Source organism: Monodon monoceros, unplaced genomic scaffold (assembly GCF_005190385.1).
Source record: "Monodon monoceros isolate NGI ecotype Baffin Bay Population unplaced genomic scaffold, NGI_Narwhal_1 Super_Scaffold_16, whole genome shotgun sequence".
NCBI classification, from domain to species: domain Eukaryota; kingdom Metazoa; phylum Chordata; class Mammalia; order Artiodactyla; family Monodontidae; genus Monodon; species Monodon monoceros.
The window spans coordinates 1,044,413-1,061,800 of record NW_021703772.1 but is presented as its reverse complement, the minus strand read 5'-3'; the positions used below and the strand labels follow the sequence as shown (position 1 = coordinate 1,061,800).

Below are 17,388 nucleotides of genomic sequence, written 5' to 3'. Positions count from 1 at the left end.
TCCCGCCTGCACTGTCCCTCTGAGCAACTCTGAGAAGCAGTTTTTCAATGCTCCTCCCATCTCATCTCCTGGACTTTCTGCAAGGCCCCTGTGGGTCCAGGCACCACAGGCCTTGGTCCCTCTATTTGTACGTAATATTGCCACGAATGGTCACTGTCTTCCTGTCAAGATGCCGAGGCAGCTCTGCATCAGACTCGGGGAAGGTTGTGGGCCTGGAGAACCCCAGGCAAAGCTTGAGTTTTGGGTGTTGGCTTTGAGGCCTGGAATGGGGAAGACGTTAGACATTCAGGATAAATGGCCACCCATGAGATTTAGCGGTGATACCTTTGATAAAGCGGTCACCTGCATCAAGGTCAGAGCCAAAGATCACCAGGAAGCCTCCGTCAGCAGCCAGCATCTGTTTTTTTTTTGTTTTTTTTTTGCGGTACGCGGGCCTCTTACTGCTGTGGCCTCTCCCGTTGCGGAGCACAGGCTCCGGACGCGCAGGCTCAGCGGCCATGGCTCACGGGCCCAGCCGCTCTGCGGCATGTGGGATCTTCCCGGACCGGGACACGAACCCACGTCCCCTGCATCGGCAGGCGGACTCTCAACCACTGTGCCACCAGAGAAGCCCCCAGCATCTGTTTTATTACTCACTGCAGCGGACGACTATTAAGATTCACATTTATAGCAGGTACATTTATAAAACTCTATCCCAAGAATTATAATTCTATCAGGTCCCCATTTGAGATGCTGTCTGATCACTTAGACAATAGCATTAACACTGAAAGAGAAAAACATCAGAATTATTCTAGAAGACAAAACAAAATTCTTGCTGTGGGGCTGGATTATTTTATTATCCTGTTTGTGACAACGAGATACTGTAATTACACTTCCCACAAATGGAATAACTTGGAAGCCCTCACCTTCTAAGGGAAAATAAAAATGATTTTAGTGGGCAAAAGCATCTCTCTTGGTTCTAAATCTTCAGAAGCTCGTGGGAAGGTGGGGGCAACTCGGAGGTGACTCATTTCTGGGACCCCTTGACCTAGAGCCCATGCCCTGTGTTTCCAAAACCTGTGGGCGAAGTCCCAATAGAAGCGAACGTTAGATCTTAGGAGGAGAAAGGAACGCAAGAGTTGATGAGATTGAAGTGAAACTTTGGATGAAAATTGGATGCTTGAACAGACTGCAGGGGAGGTGCATCCTCTGTAGCAGAACGTATTCCGGGGATATGTACTGTGTCTGACTGGGGACGGCATCCCCTACCTAATCCCGTAAAACAGGAGGCGTGTAAACCCACCCTTCAGCCCACATTGATCGGGAGTTCTAAGTGGGGGTCAATGAGATTGTCCAGCCCACAGAGGTTATTAATATGAAATAGTATAGGACGCCTGATGGACGAAAGGGGATTACTATCTTCTTTATGTCCGGTAGAAGCTGGAGCTCAGTAAGGACAAATTGAACTATAATGCAAAAGAACTATTGCCCCATGTGGAGCACAGACTGGGCCTTAGGGTAAAAGTCAGTGAGCGCCACCCAGCGGGGACCACTGGGATGCTGGACCGGAACATTTCCGTCTGAGATGATCGGTCAGCTATTGGGCTTTGATTGAGATCACTCCTCTTACCCTGGGACACAAAGTAATTCTGAAACATCCTAAGTGATGCCAAAGAAACCGCCAGTGGGGAGGTCCGTGACCGGAAGAGCTCCCCAATAAGATGGAAATTTTCTTTACTTATTTATACGGGTGCATGCTCCCAGAGGAACATCCATGATCAGGGAGCCTGTTTCCCCCTTGCACTGACTGTGGAACCCCTGAGGAGCCGCCAGACGCCACTACCGCATGGACGGTGCCCTATACACAGCTCTCAGGGGACAAACAGAGGGCTGCCTGGTTTACGGACGGCAGTTCCAGGGGGATGGGCAGCATCCTGCTTGCATGGTCACCATGTGATCCAAGAAGGTAAAAACGAATCAGCTCAGCGGGCTGAATTGCATGCGGTTTGCCTCTGCGTTTGAGTTTTTACTGACTCGCGGGTGGTGGCCAATGGCCTGGCCATACGATCAGGTAGATGATCACACAGATGACCTGTTAAGGAGACGGTCCCACGCAAATCACTATGGAAATTTAAGGGGTGCATTAAACTAGGACATTTCGATACCCATCAGAAGAACCCCCTTCCAGGATCAGAGGTGATTGGAATTGGCAAATGGCTATCCCGGTGCTTTTGCCTAAGGTGGCCACAGGGGCCCATGAAATGAGTGGACATGTGGGCACTGCAGCCACGCAGAGATGGGCTGAATCCCTACAGGGTCCTCCTGCCCCCGCTGACGCACAGAGTGCCGACAAAGGCTGTGTGTCCATCAACGAGAGAGACTGAGACTGCAGACGGCTGGGGGTAGGTTCCCAGCTGGTGGTGGCTCCCACAGGGCTGACAAGTCAGATTGATGCCCCATGGCCCCAGGTGGCCACAAATGGGTCCCACTAGGAGCAGATGCTAACCCTGCCCTGGGCTTTGCGGGCCCAGTGGTAGATGCAAGCGCTCAGAGTGCCAGCAAATAACTGGAACAGCAGGGTTTGCGCCAGTTTGTATGGTCAAGTTCCGTTTCTTCAGGCCGGAGAAGACACTTTCATCTTCAGAGTAATGGTCTGACAGAGAATTGGAACAGGCGATTGAAACACTGGCTGCCTAAGTGGTGGGGAGATGTGGCACAAAGGGCCGCTGTGTGCTCACCCTCAACACAAGGGGCCACGGGCAGCTCCTCCCAGAGAGCTTCCTGTGTTTCTCTGGGGGGTCCAGGGAAAGGGGGTGAGGGAGAAGCTCGTCCAACTATACAAGTCTAGGAAGACTTGTAGAAACGGGGAAGGATTCTAGTGCAACTGTGCGGTTTGGTGCACATATATTAAGGACTGCCTTGCCTTCTTAGTGCATTTAACCCCTCTTCTCAATATGTAATGTCTCTCTCTGTCCCTGGTAATCTCTTTGCTCCGCAGTCTATATCTGATATGAACATAGCCACTCTGACTTTAGTTCATGTTTGCACGGCTTATCTTTCTCCATCCTTTTACTTTCAGCCTCCTTGTCTGATGAGGGTTGAAGCCAGCTTGTGAAAGGCAACATGGATTAGTGTTTTCATGTCCATTCAGCCAGGCTCTTTCAACTGGCATATTTGATCCATTTACATTTCATGTGGATATTGACATGATAGGGCTTTGTTCTGCCATTTTATTTACTGTTCATTCCTTCTGTTTTTGTCTTTCTTCCGTAGAATTTATTTTTAGAATAGTTTTAGATTTGTAGACAAGTTGAGAAGATCGTACAAATAGTTCCCACGTGCCCTGTACTCACTTCCCCATTATTAGCATCTTACATTTGTGTGGTGCATTTGGTACAATCAACGAACTAATATCGATTGTTGTTATTGACTACTGTCCATAGTTCATTCCTATAGTGTAGTTTTACCTAATGTACTTTTCATGTCCCAGCATCCCATCCAGGATGTCACGTCACATCTAACTGTCCCAACTCCTGGGCTCTCCTTGGCTGTGGCGGTTTCTTAAGACTTCCTCGTTTTTGATGACCTGGGCACATATTTTGTAGGATGTCCCCCTATTAGAATTTATCTGGCCTTTTTTCACTATCAGGCTGGGATCGTGGGCTGGGGGAGGAAGACACAGAGGTAAAGTGCTATTTTCTTCTCGTCATATCAGTGTACATGCTATCAGCATGACAGATCACCGTGGGTGTTGACCGTGGTCACCTGCCTCAGGTAGTGCATGTCAGGTGTCTCCACTGGAAAGTTGCTCTTTTTCCCCTCTTTCCATCATGTCATCTTTGGAAGGAAGTCACTAAGAGTGGTCCACACCTATAAGGAGTATGGGATAGGCTCCCCTCCTTGAGAGCAGAGTATCTGCATCAATTGGAATTCTTCCACACAGGAGTTTCTTCTACCTCATTCATTTATTTATGCAATCATTTATTTTTATCAGCGTGGATTCGTGCATATTTATTTTATACTGCGGGTTATTGACTCAGTTTTTTTTTTTTTTTTGCGGTACGCAGGCCTCTCACTGTTGTGGCCTCTCCCGTTGCGGAGCACAGGCTCCGGACGCGCAGGCTCAGCGGCCATGGCTCACGGGCCCAGCCGCTCTGCGGCATGTGGGATCTTCCCGGACCGGGACACGAACCCGCGTCCCCTGCATCGGCAGGCGGACTCTCAACCACTGCGCCACCAGGGAAGCCCTTTGTTGTTGTTTTTTAAATTTTTATTTTATGTTGAGTATAGTTGATTTACAATGTTGTGTTATTTTCAGGTGTACAGCAAAGTGATTCAGTTATACATATACACGCATCTATTCTTTTTCAGACACTTTTCCCATTCAGGCTATTACAGAATATTGAGTAGAGCTCCCTGTGTCATACAGCAGGTCCTTTTGGATTATCTGTTTTATATATAGGAGTGTGTATCTGTTAATCCCAAACTCCTAATTTACCCTCCCCCACCTTCCCCTTTGGTGACCACAAGTCTGTGAGTAGATTTTTGTTGTTGTTGCCCAGATTGTTCCAGTCTTGGCCATTGGGGAACCTTTTCAGTTGGGTCCTTGTCCCTTTGACATACTCCCACCAGTGTGGGTGCTTGGGGGGGGGTTTCCTACCTTCCTGGCGCTACAAGATGCTCCAGGCTCACCTTGTGTACTTCCAGCCCCAGCCCTAGAAGCAGCCATTTCTCCAGGAAGTGCTGGTTCTTTTGATCGGAGGATGGGTTTAGAAATCAAGCTCTGGGAGCTGGAGGGGTGCTTTTGGGCCCTCTCTGCAGGCACCGGACTCCTCTCCAAAAGACCCCTCCCTCGCCGCAGCCGGGCTCCCACACCCCACGCAGCCAGGACGGGTGGGAGTGTGCTGGGGGGAGGGAGGGGCAGTGGGCCAGAGACGGGGGAGCTCTTGCTGGAGCCAACCTGGACGTCGGGCCTGGTGTCTGGAGCCCAGGAAGCCAGAGGTGTTGCAGGGAAGCCCGGACCTCCCTGCAGGCCCACAAGACCAGCCCCTGGAGTGCACCCCCCAGCACCCCTCCCACCACTACCCTGATCACTTCCTGCCTTCAAAATGGGCAGTTTAGACCATCAGGGGCTGGAGGGTCTAGGAGGAGTAGGGGTGCAGAGAAAGCTCCAGGGCTGTGCCTGGAGGCCTCAGCGGAGGGCAGCCCCTCTCGCCCTGTAGCCAGGCTACGGTTAACGCCTGCTGCCCACAGCGGGCTGCCCTGATTCCTATATGTACCGCAGCAGGCACTGAGCAGCCCACGCCTGGGGCGCTCCCCGCAGAGAAGCAGGGCAACCCCAAGGCCTCCTTTGGCTGCGCAGCGGACTCTCTGGCCTCCCACTGACCTCTTTCCCATTGCGCCTCCTCCCTGGAGGGCCCGTGGGCTGAGCTGGGCACCACGCGGTCAGTCAGCCTCTCCCACCCCCCGGCACAGGGGCTGTGAGGGCGCAGCCAGGGGACCAAGGAAAGGTCCTTGGAGCAGGTTAGCGGCACTCGTTCCTTAAGTGGCCAGCACGGGGACAGCGTAGGGGCTTAACCAGCACCCATCAGGTAACGCTGACCATATAAAATGACGGGGTTGCCTGGGCATGAGGCTGGCAGTACAGGGGTGGCATACCCAAGGGCACCTGGAGCTGTTCAGACAGGTGCAGCCAGGTACTGAGGGAAGCAGCTGGATGCGACCACGATAAACACCACCTTGTACCTCCCACCCCTCAAGGCTCTCTCCCCTCCCCACCTCGCCACTGGGAGATGCATGCTGTCTCCAGACAGCGCTGGACACCTGGCCCTGTGGCTATTTAAGGCCCCAGCAAACAGACCTAACGCATCAATAAAGCCAAGCGGAGACCCGCGGGTCTGGTGTTGCATAAAGAGCCATGTTTATTTCTTAACTGGACAGAGCCTTAAGTGCACACACATCGTACAGGAGCCTAGAGCCTAACACTTGGGTTTCGGACATCAGGGAACTAGAGTCATTACATCAGGACGGCAGTTACAGTGCAGGGGCTGGGGTGTGCCACACAACCACGTATGTACAAGCCACAGGGGAACTCAGGGGACAGCTGGCCGCAGGACGCACGGACCTGGGAAGAAGCCACAGCCCGTTGTCTCTCCCGAGGAAACACGTGGCTCAGCCCCAGGGATACAGGAGGGTGCCTGCGGGATCCCCACACTGAGGAGAGCTGACGGAGGACCAGTGTGGCCACCCTGCCTGTGCCTGCAGCATGGGCGACATTTGGGGACCCTCCCCGAGTGCCTTGCGACATCCGCCCCAGAGGTGTCGAGGGGGGACGAGGATTGCTGGGAGACCACGTCACTGCAGCCGCCCTGGTGTGTGTGTGTGTGTGCGTGTGTGCGCATTGTCGGTGAGTGAGACAATGATTACTCAGAACAGAGAGGCCTTGAAACGTACGAGCATCTCAATAGCCGGCCCTGGGCACCAGCCGGATCGCTTTGGAGCCGGGGCCGCTCAGCCGGGAGCCCAGCATCTCCCTCCCTGGGGCTCCTCCCTAGGGCCACAGCGGAGGGAGCCCACCCCTCCCTGGGGGACGGAGAGCCCTCTCCAGGCGAGCATGGCCTCAAGCACAATGAGGCTGCAGCCTGAGCGGCAGCAAGCACTGAACCAAAACCCGTCCAAGAGAGATGGCTTTCTGGATCTTTCCTTCCCCACTCGCAGAACACAGCAGCCACAGCCAGACCTGACTTTCCTGTCTGCACCCCACAACCTGAGGACCCTCACGGGCCTCCAGACCAGCCTCCCATGTCACAGATGTGGCAACTGAGTCCCAAACCACTCGTCTCTGGCTTACATGACACTGGGCACGAGACAGCAGCTTTCCTGACTCACACACGGAATTCTCGGACCCGGGCCCTCGCGTGGGAGCTGGCCTGAGAGGAGGAAGTGGTGACGGGTAGGGGCCACCAGGTGGGCCACACCTGGTTCCGAGTCACTGCCAAGACGGCGCAAGGCCCAGACGAAGCAGCCCTGGAGGCCTCCATGGCCGTGGAGGCCCCTGAATTTGGGGCGATTCCCAGAAACCCTCCCGGGGGCCCCCTGCCCCACTCAGCGGGTGCTCTGAAGGTTGGCTGGCCCCAGACACCTGTGCCCGGGGTGAGAGGGCCTCAGACTCTCCGGAGGCCTCCGCCTCAGGCTGGCTGACCTGAGTGGCCGTGGCCTGGCCCTGCACCTCCAATCTCCCCGCAGGAAGGAGGGGCTCTCGGAACTGACCCATCTTAGAACAACTCACCTCACCTGTCCCTCCTCCCTGCCCTCAAGGCCATCGTGGTGGCCAGCATCAGTGCTTGCTCCAGAGCGTGCTGTCCCCTCTGCTCTCTGCGTCTTGGCCTCTGCCTCCAGGGAAGCCCTGTGCGGGGGGCACAGGCCTGCTGGTTTCTGGACAGTGTTTGACTTCAGTCTGGAATGTGAACCCTCCGTCACCCCCTCTTGGGGGACGTGGTAGGGACGGGTCTTGTGCTGCGGTGGCTGTTTTCCCTCGAGCTAAAAAGAGGCTGAATGTGCCTCTGAGTGTAGGAACAGGTCACTGAAGACCCCGTGGTTTCTCTGAAGGGCTTATGGCCTGGGCATGACACACGGCCAGACTCTCAGCCCAGGGCTGGCTCCTGCCCGGTCCCGGGCAACCCTCAGGCACGGGGTCTGCAAAGGGGACGAAATGGATATTGTCACGAGAGGGCAGAACAAGACAAGGGTGACACCCTCGGATACAGGAGGAAGCCCCCTTGATGACGGATGACCCCAGCACTGGCTGCCCTCACCTGACCCCATGGAGTTTTCTCACCAGGACTCAGAAACTCTGCTCTTGGGGCAAAGAGGGGAAGTCACGATTCCTTCCCTGGAGCTCACCCCGGGTCTCACAGTGGCTGGAGACGCCGCACCAGAAGCCCCTCGCTGCCTGGACCACCTCTAAACACAGCTCCCCGCACCCAGCCGGCCTGGACACATGACACACCCGGTGGGACCCTGACCACTCTCCCGTTTGGTTCCCACCAGGACAGCCGCCAGCCAGGCGCCTGCTGCCTCACCCCCCACGTGCCGCCAGGGACGGGCTGCCGGCGTCCCCGGGACAGTCACACCTCAGGTGGCTGCTGTCCAGGTGAGACGTGGGTCCTCCCTCCTGCGAGGAGGATGCATCCACCTTCTGTGCTGCTCGGACCTCAGGCATCAGACCCCCCAGACACGCACACGCACACGCACACGCACGCCCTGGGACCAGGGCCTGCCCCACGTGCCGCTGGGCAGAGACCTCAGCTCAGGCCGGGCAGGTGCCCCCGTGGTGCCAACCAGGAGGTGCCCGGCCTGTCCAGACGCCACCTCACTGTGGTCTTCCCAGACGGCTGCCCCGCCTTGTGCGTCCCCAAGAAGCTTGGGAGGTGCGTTTGGGAGCAAGCGGGGTGGGTCCACCTGAGCCCTGCGGGTCTACGTGAGGGCATTAGAGATGCACACTTATAAATAAAACACAGTCTTACGGTTAACTTCTGAGTGGGCTGTTTCAGTGTCACTAACTGATGTGTATTAATTATAGTCTGTCTATGCTTAAAAAAATATTAGAACGGCAGCGATGCCCCCGTGGCTCCTGTCCTCTGGCCTTCCTGGCGTCTCCCAGCTCTTCCCACCCAGGGTGCGTTCTGAATGAAGAAAGGACAACAAACGCGGCCTCTGCTGGGAGCACGACAGGTCGTGTGGCAGGTCCCCGGCCAGAGGTGGTCTTTTGGGGCCCAGCGCGGGCATCCCCAGGAGGAGGGGGCGCGTTGGCTGTCTGCTGGGAGCAGGGCTGGGCGGCGGATGACATGACAGATGGTGACGAGGGTGGGAGAGCGGGGCCGGGCCTGCTGGCTGTCCAGGAGGGCTCGGCTCAGACCCTCATCTGGGCAGACCTCCTCCTGGAGAGCTTGGACCTGCCGGGGGCGGGAGAGACGTGGCGGTCAGGGCGCCAGGCTGCCGGCATTAGCGTCTCTGGTTCCCCGGTCGCCCGAGAGCCGTAACCTCTGTCTCCTGTCCCTGCTACTCGCGGGGAGCGGCCCTCCTCCCTGTCCCGCCCCCCACCCCCCACCCCAGCTTCCTTTGTGAGTCACTGACTAGGGGCGGGGCTCCGTCTACCGGGGGCCTGGCTGTCCCCAAGCCTGGTGCAGCATGTCCCCAACGTGGAGGCCCGCCCTGGTTGAGTGGCGGTTCTGAAAGTCGGGGATTTACACACTCGGTGAGGAGCGACGGCCCGCAAACGAGAATCCACGTCCTCAAGACCGCACCCCTCCCTCTGCAGGCAGGACGTACCGTATGGTCCCCGCCAGGAGGGGGTTGAACGCGTACAGCCAGTCGTGCATGTCCTTGTCGCTGCTGGCCTGCAGCAGGATGCCCCGGTGCTCCGTGCACACGGCGAACGTGTTGGGGGTCTGTGGAGGGGCGCTGCCGTGAGGGGCGCCAGGCCTCCCGCGGTCAGCTAGGGGCGGTCGCCGCTCCCCCGAGGCCCAGGTGTGGGGGAAGGGCCCTCCCCCCCCAGGGGGAGCGTCAAGGATGAGGAAGCAGAAAAGAAGACCCCTAGGAGGGGGCAGCGCTGCTGCATGCACAGCCTGTCCTGACCCTGCAGGCGGTGGCTCCCCTCCGGAAGCCGGTATCTTCTGGTCATCCCCGTGGCCATGCCCGAGGCTACCTTGTCACTGCTCTGTGTCCCCGTGGGATGAGTCAACCCCTCATAGGCCAAGGTCCCTCCCCCGGGGACCCTGGCACAACTGCTCGCCCAGATGTATCCTCTGGGGCCCGTTAATCCTGGCGTCTTCTCTCAGGCCCGAGCCCTCGACGTGGTGAGCGTGGGTGGCAGGCTGAGCTCACACCTCCCCCTCCCCCACCACAGGGAATCAGTGCCCAGTGGGCCCTGTGGCCACCAGCCAGGAGTCAGGGCTACTCACGTCCAGGGCCACCGCTTGCTCAGAGAGGAGCAGGGGCAAAGCCAGGCACAGGGCACTGGACTCCTGGGCCCACTGCCCCGCTGGCCCTACAGGGCTCCATGACACCCACTGTGGGCGTCCCCAGGAAGAGGGGACTGTCGTTAGCCATCAAATGGGAGAGGATTAACGCCTGCCGCACCCGTCACCGCCGTTGTCACCAGGACTACAAGCCCCGTGGGTGGGCAGAGTGGCCCCGGGACACAAGAGGCAGAGAGACAGTGAGGCTGACCCCGACGCCCCTGCCCGTGACAGACGGGCCCGGCTTCAGTCGGGCAGTGGGCAGACGCAGGGCCCGCAGAGGAGGACCCGTCCCGGCTCCTGCCCTCCCCCGCCCGCGGCCGTATCGCACCTTGAGCATCGCCTGCTGGTCCTCGCTGTACTCAACGTGGGCTGTGGACAGGTTGAGCACAAACCTCTCCACGGCGTCCTTGTCGCTGTTGTACATGTAGGCGTAGGGCCGCCGCACCACCACGAAGCGCTTGGCCCAGCCAGCCGTGTGCGGCTCCAGGAAGTGCAGGTACCCCTTCTTGGAGACGATCGGGCTGGGGATGGGGACGCCCCAAAACCATCTTTCTGCAGCTGCCCACCGGGTGCCCAGCCCCCGCCCGGCACTGGCTCTGGCTCTGGTCCACCCTCCTGCCCTTTATGTCTGCTTATTCTCCACCCCTGTCCTAGGTCAGGGGGCCCTGCCCGACCCCCCGGCATACAGCTGTCTCCGTTCCAGGTCAGGGGCAGCCCAGCTGTCCTTGCAGGAGCAGAACGGGCTGGCCGGTGCTTTAGAAGGGCCCTCACGCACCTGACCCGGATCTCCTGGATGTCGGGAACCAGCAGGCGCCGGGGCTCCTTGTCGGTCTCTGTTGCCCGGGCAGGGGAAGGGGACTTCTTGGAATCCACCTCCAGCAGGGGCTCAGGTTCTGGGCTGGCCGGCCGGGAGCAGGGCTGTGGGGTCCTGGGAAAGCACAGTGAAGCCCCTGCACTCCTGCCAGAAGGTGCCTCTCTGGCCCGGCTTCCCCGACGGCCAGCGTTACCCGCTCAGAACCGCCGGGGGCGCCTGCCTGGGCCTGCCCCCCACGCTGGCTCAGACCTCCGGCCGGCCCGCCGCTGCGCCGCGCTGTGTGGCGGGCAGGGTCCACACTGACGCAGCGCCTTCTCCCGTGGCACGTTCTGGCTCCCCACCTCCACCTCCTGTGAAAGCGGCTTCCGCATCTCTTGTCTCCAAAGTTATAAACTGAAGCTGACCCGACTTCCTCAGGGACCGTGTGCGTGCAGGGAGCTGCTATAGTCCACTGTAGCCACCAGGCCCAAGCGACGGACCCGGTGGCCAAGGAGGCCTGACTCAGGATGGCGCCCAGAGGGCTTGATGCCTTTTTCTTTCAAGAAGAAAATTTGGAAAGCCTGAGGTGTTATAAGACCTGATGGGTCAGACACGAGCGCTGTCAGCAACGTGTGCCCTGCTCCCAACACCGCTCGGCAGGTGTCAGGTGGGCTCAGGTGTCCTCTAGGCTCCGCTTTTTCACCACTTTTCCCACTGAGTATTTTGTGAGTGCTGCCACTGAAAAGGGCTTTTTGTTTAGTGTTTTGACCCATTCCTGGTTTTACTCACGACTGTATTCTACATCTACGCTTTAGCAGAAAATGACCTTGGACAGGGCTGCGTCAGCTGGGCAGGGCAGACCCCCTCCCTCGGCCCTGCCCTAGTGTGCAGCTGTCCCCAGACACGCAGCCCCTTGAGCCCTGGCTTCTTGCTCTGTGCCCGAGTCACAGCCGTTTTGTCGGTCAGCTTGTGGAGGTGGAAGCTTTGCCGGGAGCCTGGAGCTCACTCACCTCAGTTCAGCAGCCCCGTACCGGCCCTCGACCAGGGAGGGGCAGGTGGAGGAGGGGGTGAGCGTGGCCGCCCCCAGGGGGGACATGGACGGGTCCCGCAGCAGGGTGACAGACATCTCAGAGAGCTGCGGAGGAGAGATGGCTCTTCAGGGACAGCCTCAGGGCCCTCTGCGGGTGGGGACATCCCTGCCGCGGCACCTTTGCATGCATTTTACCCTCTGTTTAGGGCAACCCCACTCCAGCTGCGGGCTGGGCTCTCCTCCCAGCCTCCCCACCCTCTCCCAGCCCCCACTGTCCCCCGGCCCACCCCGCCCAGGGCTTCAGGCTCTGCCTTTTGCCGAAGGAGGTCCTCAAGGCTGTGGAGCCCCAAAGACGGAGCGAGGACCGCTGGGTGGGGGTCGGGGAAGGAGTAGCCTCTGAGCCCCGACTTCAGGGTGCGCAGCCTGGCAGCCGCGGCCAGAGGAGGTTTGGGCAGAGGGAGAGGCCGGTGCGGAGCACAAAAGCCGGGCAGGGCTGTCTACCAGGCTGAGGGGGGACGGGTGATGGGCCCGAGCGCTGGAAGGGAAGCCTGGAGCCTGACACGGGCCAGGGCCAGCCTCCAGCACAAGAGCCGCCCCAGCCTTGGGCGTGGGTGTAAGGCTGCAAGACCAGGGTGGGCCCCCAGGGGAGGGAAAGAAGCCGAGGAGAGGGGGCTTGGCCAGCCCAGGACACAGGCAGCTGGGTGAGGGCCAGGCTGGACAGGGCCGGGGACCGGGGAGAGTGGGAGCCAGGGACGACACTGAGTGGACACCCCTGGGCCCGGCGGGCCCCTCGCTCCCGGCCCTCCACGGACCCCAGCCTCAGGCCCCGGGAAGCCAGCCCCTTAGCTCTGAGGCATCCCTTTAGGCTGGGAGAGGAATGTTCCTAAGAAAACCCTTATCTCCTTCTCTCGGCCACAGCAGCCCCCCCCGCCCCCCCCCCGTGGGCGGCCCCTCCACGCCCACCTTGCTCTCGCTGGCGCTGATGCAGACGTGGCTGTGGGTGTACTCTCTGTTGAAGGAGTGGGTGAGGAGCCGTAAGCACTGCCGGGAGAGCAAACGCCTGGTCAGGGACCTCCCGGGACCCGGCTCTGCCACGGACACAGGCCCAGGACACGGGAGACTGGCTGAGGGGCCAGGCACCCCAGGTCAAGGTGGGAAGCACCCTCACCTCTCCCAGGTGATGTGGCGGTCTGAGGAAGCCCCCCGGGGCAGGCCTGGGGCCTGGGCGGGGGTGGGGGTGGGGCCAGCACCCCCTGAAGTGCGGGAGGCCTTCCCCGTGGCCCACCCAGCAGCAGACAGGGCCAGCTCTGGTGTAGGTGGCGAACTCCCCATCAGCATAGGTATGCAAGAGAGAGCAGGTCACTGCCTGGGGGAGCAGAGGCTGTAAGAGGTCCCCGGGTTCCAATGTGGGTAGGGTGGGGTGGGGGCGGGGTCAAGGTGACCCTACGGACTCATTCTCCCAGGTCCTGGTGGCCGTGACAAGTCACTGGCACCAGGAAAGGGCCAGGAGCATGGCCCCGGCCGCCTGCCACCCACCTTGACCGCCAGCTCCCGCTGCCTCTCGTTGGGAGCCTCCAGGGACGACGGCCGGCCCGCAGCCGCGAGCGGGCAGGTGGGCGAGCTGTGGGCCTCGGAGCCCTCGCTGGGGGTGGGGGGCAGGGCCTCGGGGCCAGGCCGCTGGGCCGCCTCCAGCTTCTCCCGCAGCAGCAGGTAATGCCGGGTCTTCTCCACCTGCACAGACGAGCGCGAGTGTGGCTTTGCCTCTGCTCCCGCCAGGGCGGGGAGGGCGGGCGGCTGCTCTGAGCCCCAGGCCCGCTCAGGCCCGGGAGAGCCGGCCGCCCTGCCGGGCTGTGGCATGTGACGTGGCGCCAACAGACCTGCCCGTGCGCCTGCCGTGAGCCGACGGGACGGACACTGTGTTCCCGCAGCCGCGTTCCGGGGGGCCGTGCGCGCTGCAGCCGTGGACTCGGGAAGGGCCCAGAGGGTGGACGTGGCCCCCGACGCCCGCTTCCCACCCGCGCCCTGGGTCAGCAGTCAGAGCCGCTGCCGGACACTGGCCGTCCTGGCCCGAGCGACAGAAGGGCCTTGCCCCGCCCACTAGCTTCCCTCCCGGTTCCTTTCTTGTCTCATCTACGTGCCCGACAGTCCGCGCTTGGGTCAAGAATGCACCTCCCGGGCTTCCCTGGTGGCGCAGTGGCTGAGAATCTGCCTGCCGATGCAGGGGGCACGGCTTCGAGCCCTGGTCTGGGAAGATCCCACATGCCGCGGAGCAACTAGGCCCGTGAGCCACAACTACTGAGCCTGCGCGTCTGGAGCTTGTGCTCCGCAACAAGAGAGGCCGCGACAGTGAGAGGCTCGCGTACCGCGATGAAGAGTGGCCCCCGCTTTCCGCAACTAAAGAAAGCCCTCGCACAGAAACGAAGACCCAACACAGCCAAAAATAAAAAAAAAAAAAAAAAAAGAATGAACCTCCCGTCCTAGCCGGTGGCGTCATGCGGCCCTAAGCCCTGTGACGGGCGGCTCGAGGGCCACGCGCTCCATCCTGCGTGGGGTGGGGACCTGGTGGGCTCGGCCCTCTCACCTCCTGCAGGAGGCTCAGCTTCTCCAGCTCCCACTGGTGGTCCAGGATGAGGCTGTCGCTCCGCGGCCTCCAGCCCGCCAGGTTCTCCTCGCCCCGGACGTAGGCCACGGACGTGTCCAGCACCCGCCGGCGCCGCCGCTGCATCCCTGGAGCGGACGCCCGTCAGACGCGTCCCTAGCTGCAGGCTTATGCACGGAGGGAGGCGGACCCCCACCCCAGGCCCCCAGAGCCAGGTGTCCCACGGGGTCTCAGCTGCCCCTCCTCTCCCTTCCTCTCTCCCCTCACTGTCCTCCAGCCCCCCAGCAACTCCGGGGGGCACGAGGTGAGCACTCGAGTCTCCAGGTGAGGGGCCCCCAAATGGCAGCGTGGCTGAAGTCACCCAGGTGGTCCCAGGGGACAGGGCTCCCTGACCTCCAACGGTGCCCCACCCCACCCCCGACCAGAGAGCCCAGGGCAGACGCTTACCTGGGCTGCCTGTGTCGGCCACGTGGCACAGGCTGAGCTCGTACACGCCCGTCACGCGATTGCTGCCAGGAGTGGTGGGGGGATGGGAGGAGGAACGTCGCCACCTGGCCCCGCGTCGGCCAGGCACCGACTCTCGCCACCATCAAACGCACACTGGGCACGAGTCCTGCAGCCGCCCACGCCAAGCGGCCTTGCACGAGGTGGCTGAGGTGCTTGGTTCCCCGCAATGCAGTCCCTGTACATGGTCCCCATCCCAGACTCCCGCTGGGCCCCCCTTTCTCTTGGGACCACTGATTCTGCCAAGGGCACCCCGCTAACCCGCTCATGGAGAGGGACTCACGCTCACGGGGTGACCTCCTGGATGACAGGACCATGGCCAGCCCAGGACCCCCACCCCCCCTTCCTCCCGGCTGTGCCAGAGCAGCAGGGACACAGGAGCCCACGAGACAGTGCGTGGGGAGCCTCACTGAAGGCGGCCAGTGGTGACCCTGCACCCTTGGTGTCCCTGTTGCTGGCGCAGGGGCCCTTCTCACTGCCTTGACGTTCTCGGCCATTCCTGCCCTACCCCCAAGAATGCAGGTCAGAGCGCAAGAAGGGACGCTGGTCCTGGTGTCCGACTCCCCCACGTGCCCCCAGCCTCCAAGCCTCCACTGGCTCAGCACAAGTCCTCAGGAAGTGCTGTCCAGAGTCACCCTTCCCGCCCAGCCCCATGTTTACCCAGTTTCTCCCACAGAGTGGGGGGAGCAGTCCCAATAGCACAGATCCGCATGGCCCCTGGGGAGGAAGGTCACCGGCACCTCCCAGGGAGGCCCCAGAGTGGACACCTCAGGCCTTCCCACTGTGCCCTGTGGGGCGAGCCTGGCTCTCTCACACCCCCCAACATGACATCGGGGTCCCCACAACTGACGGTCCGAGTGAGATGGACCCCAGAGCCGGAGGCCCGACGGGACCGGGCCAGGTCCTCCGTCTCATGGGCCAGCCGGCCCGGAGTGCACCACGTGACATACTGCTCCGTGCAGAGCCCAGTCTGGTACTCGCTGCGCCCAGGGCGCCACTGCAGGCTCACCTCTCCGAGGCCCGCAGGCTCCCGCTGCCGAACAGGTTACGGATGGAGCGCGAGGCCGGCAGCTTGGCATCGCGGGAGTAGAAGACCATGCAGAAGTCCTTGGTGATGACGGCCGGCTGTGTGCAGTTCTCCATCTGCGGAGGGCAGGGAGGGGCTCGTACCCAAGGACACCCCAGGGGGCTCGGCTCCAGCCGCACCTAGCCATCTCCCCCTCGGGGCACAAGAGCCTCCGTGCCGAACCACAGCCAAGCGGGAGAGACAGCGGGGCACCCACTGCTGGGGGCCAGTGTCCGTGCAGGGGCCCCAAGTGTCCCGGACACGGGCCTCAGCTGCCTCACCATTAAATCGGGGTGACACACTCCCCAAAACGTTTGTGAGGATCTGACCAGACCCTGTCTGTGCACCCAGAGTTTAACTCTCAAACGCCACAGGAAATGACTGCACAGCAAGCGAGGTGCTGTCTTAAACAGCCGGTTCTTTGGTTTTCCTGAAGCTCCGGGATAACTGCTGACAAAGCTGGCGCCTTGCCTGGGCAAAGCCCTGCAAGTGTTTTCTCAGCCTGAGCAAACCTCATCCCGTGGGGCAGTCACGCAGGTAGGTCCCCATATTACAGCTGGAGTGGTTAGGCTCTAGGGGGGTGGATGCCTTCGTCTCTGCCATCCCACTGGCTGCCGACCCCAAGCCCCCGCCCCCATTCCTCAGCACTGTGCACAGCAAGAAACGCCCACGCCCCCAGCCTCCTCCTGTGCTTCAAAGGAGGTCACGGCCTGAGACCCTGGGGAGGGGGAATGCGAGGCTTCTGCTTTTGTGCCGCCTGGAAGATAGATGCAATGTCTGGCGGTGCTGCAGCCATCTTGCAACCCCAAGGACAAACTCATACACTAAAGGTAGCAGCGTTAGTTAACTGCGAGCACAGCCATTAAAAGTACATAGATTTAATTCAAGGACTTAAGAAGGCTTCTGAGAAGAGAATAGGGTTGACTGGGTTTGTCCAGGGCTAACAAGCACCCTCACTGCCCCTTGGCAAGCAGCTCAGGCTTGGGGGACGGGTGATTTTGGTGGAGTGCCCTGGGGGCAGGTTTCTTGCCTCAACGTAAGCAGAGAGGGTCATGTAGATCTTCTCTCGGTAAGGGGTGACCCGGTTCAGCAGGAGGGAGTTGTGCATGGAGCTGTCCCACGCAGCCTCAAACTGGTAAAAGGTCCTGGACGGAAGCAGAGACAAGGTAGAAGGTCGGATGTGGCTTGCTCTTGGTGGGGGTGGGGACATGCAGACGGACAGACACAGACAGACAGACGTGTGGGCCACCCGCAGGGAGAGCCGCTGGGGCCACAGGTCAGAGGCCCAGGTGTTGGTGTCCAGGGAGGATGGAGCCCTCCTTACTCAGGACCATGCCAGGTGGGGGACTCAGGCGCCCCCCAGGGTGAGTGCGGAGCCCTCTCAGCTCCACCCTG

At 60.6% G+C, this 17,388-nt stretch overlaps 1 protein-coding gene across 5 annotated transcripts in view; it reads right to left on the bottom strand.

Annotated features, from left to right (window-relative positions):
- Nucleotides 1-5,881: 5,881 nt before the first annotated feature.
- The window catches only part of KIF1A (kinesin family member 1A), an 88,731-nt gene continuing 77,224 nt past the window's right edge, over nt 5,882-17,388 (bottom strand). For all 5 annotated transcript variants that reach the window (XM_029225309.1, XM_029225311.1, XM_029225312.1 and 2 more), the window contains 11 exons: nt 17,024-17,138; nt 15,937-16,070; nt 14,871-14,932; nt 14,406-14,551; nt 13,361-13,555; nt 12,788-12,865; nt 11,805-11,929; nt 10,777-10,929; nt 10,330-10,522; nt 9,310-9,428; nt 5,882-8,933 (listed from right to left, as the gene is read on the bottom strand). In XM_029225309.1, coding sequence (XP_029081142.1) covers nt 8,891-8,933; nt 9,310-9,428; nt 10,330-10,522; nt 10,777-10,929; nt 11,805-11,929; nt 12,788-12,865; nt 13,361-13,555; nt 14,406-14,551; nt 14,871-14,932; nt 15,937-16,070; nt 17,024-17,138 — 1,363 coding nt within the window. In that variant the 3' untranslated portion in view covers nt 5,882-8,890. The remainder of the gene's footprint in view (nt 8,934-9,309; nt 9,429-10,329; nt 10,523-10,776; nt 10,930-11,804; nt 11,930-12,787; nt 12,866-13,360; nt 13,556-14,405; nt 14,552-14,870; nt 14,933-15,936; nt 16,071-17,023; nt 17,139-17,388) is intronic.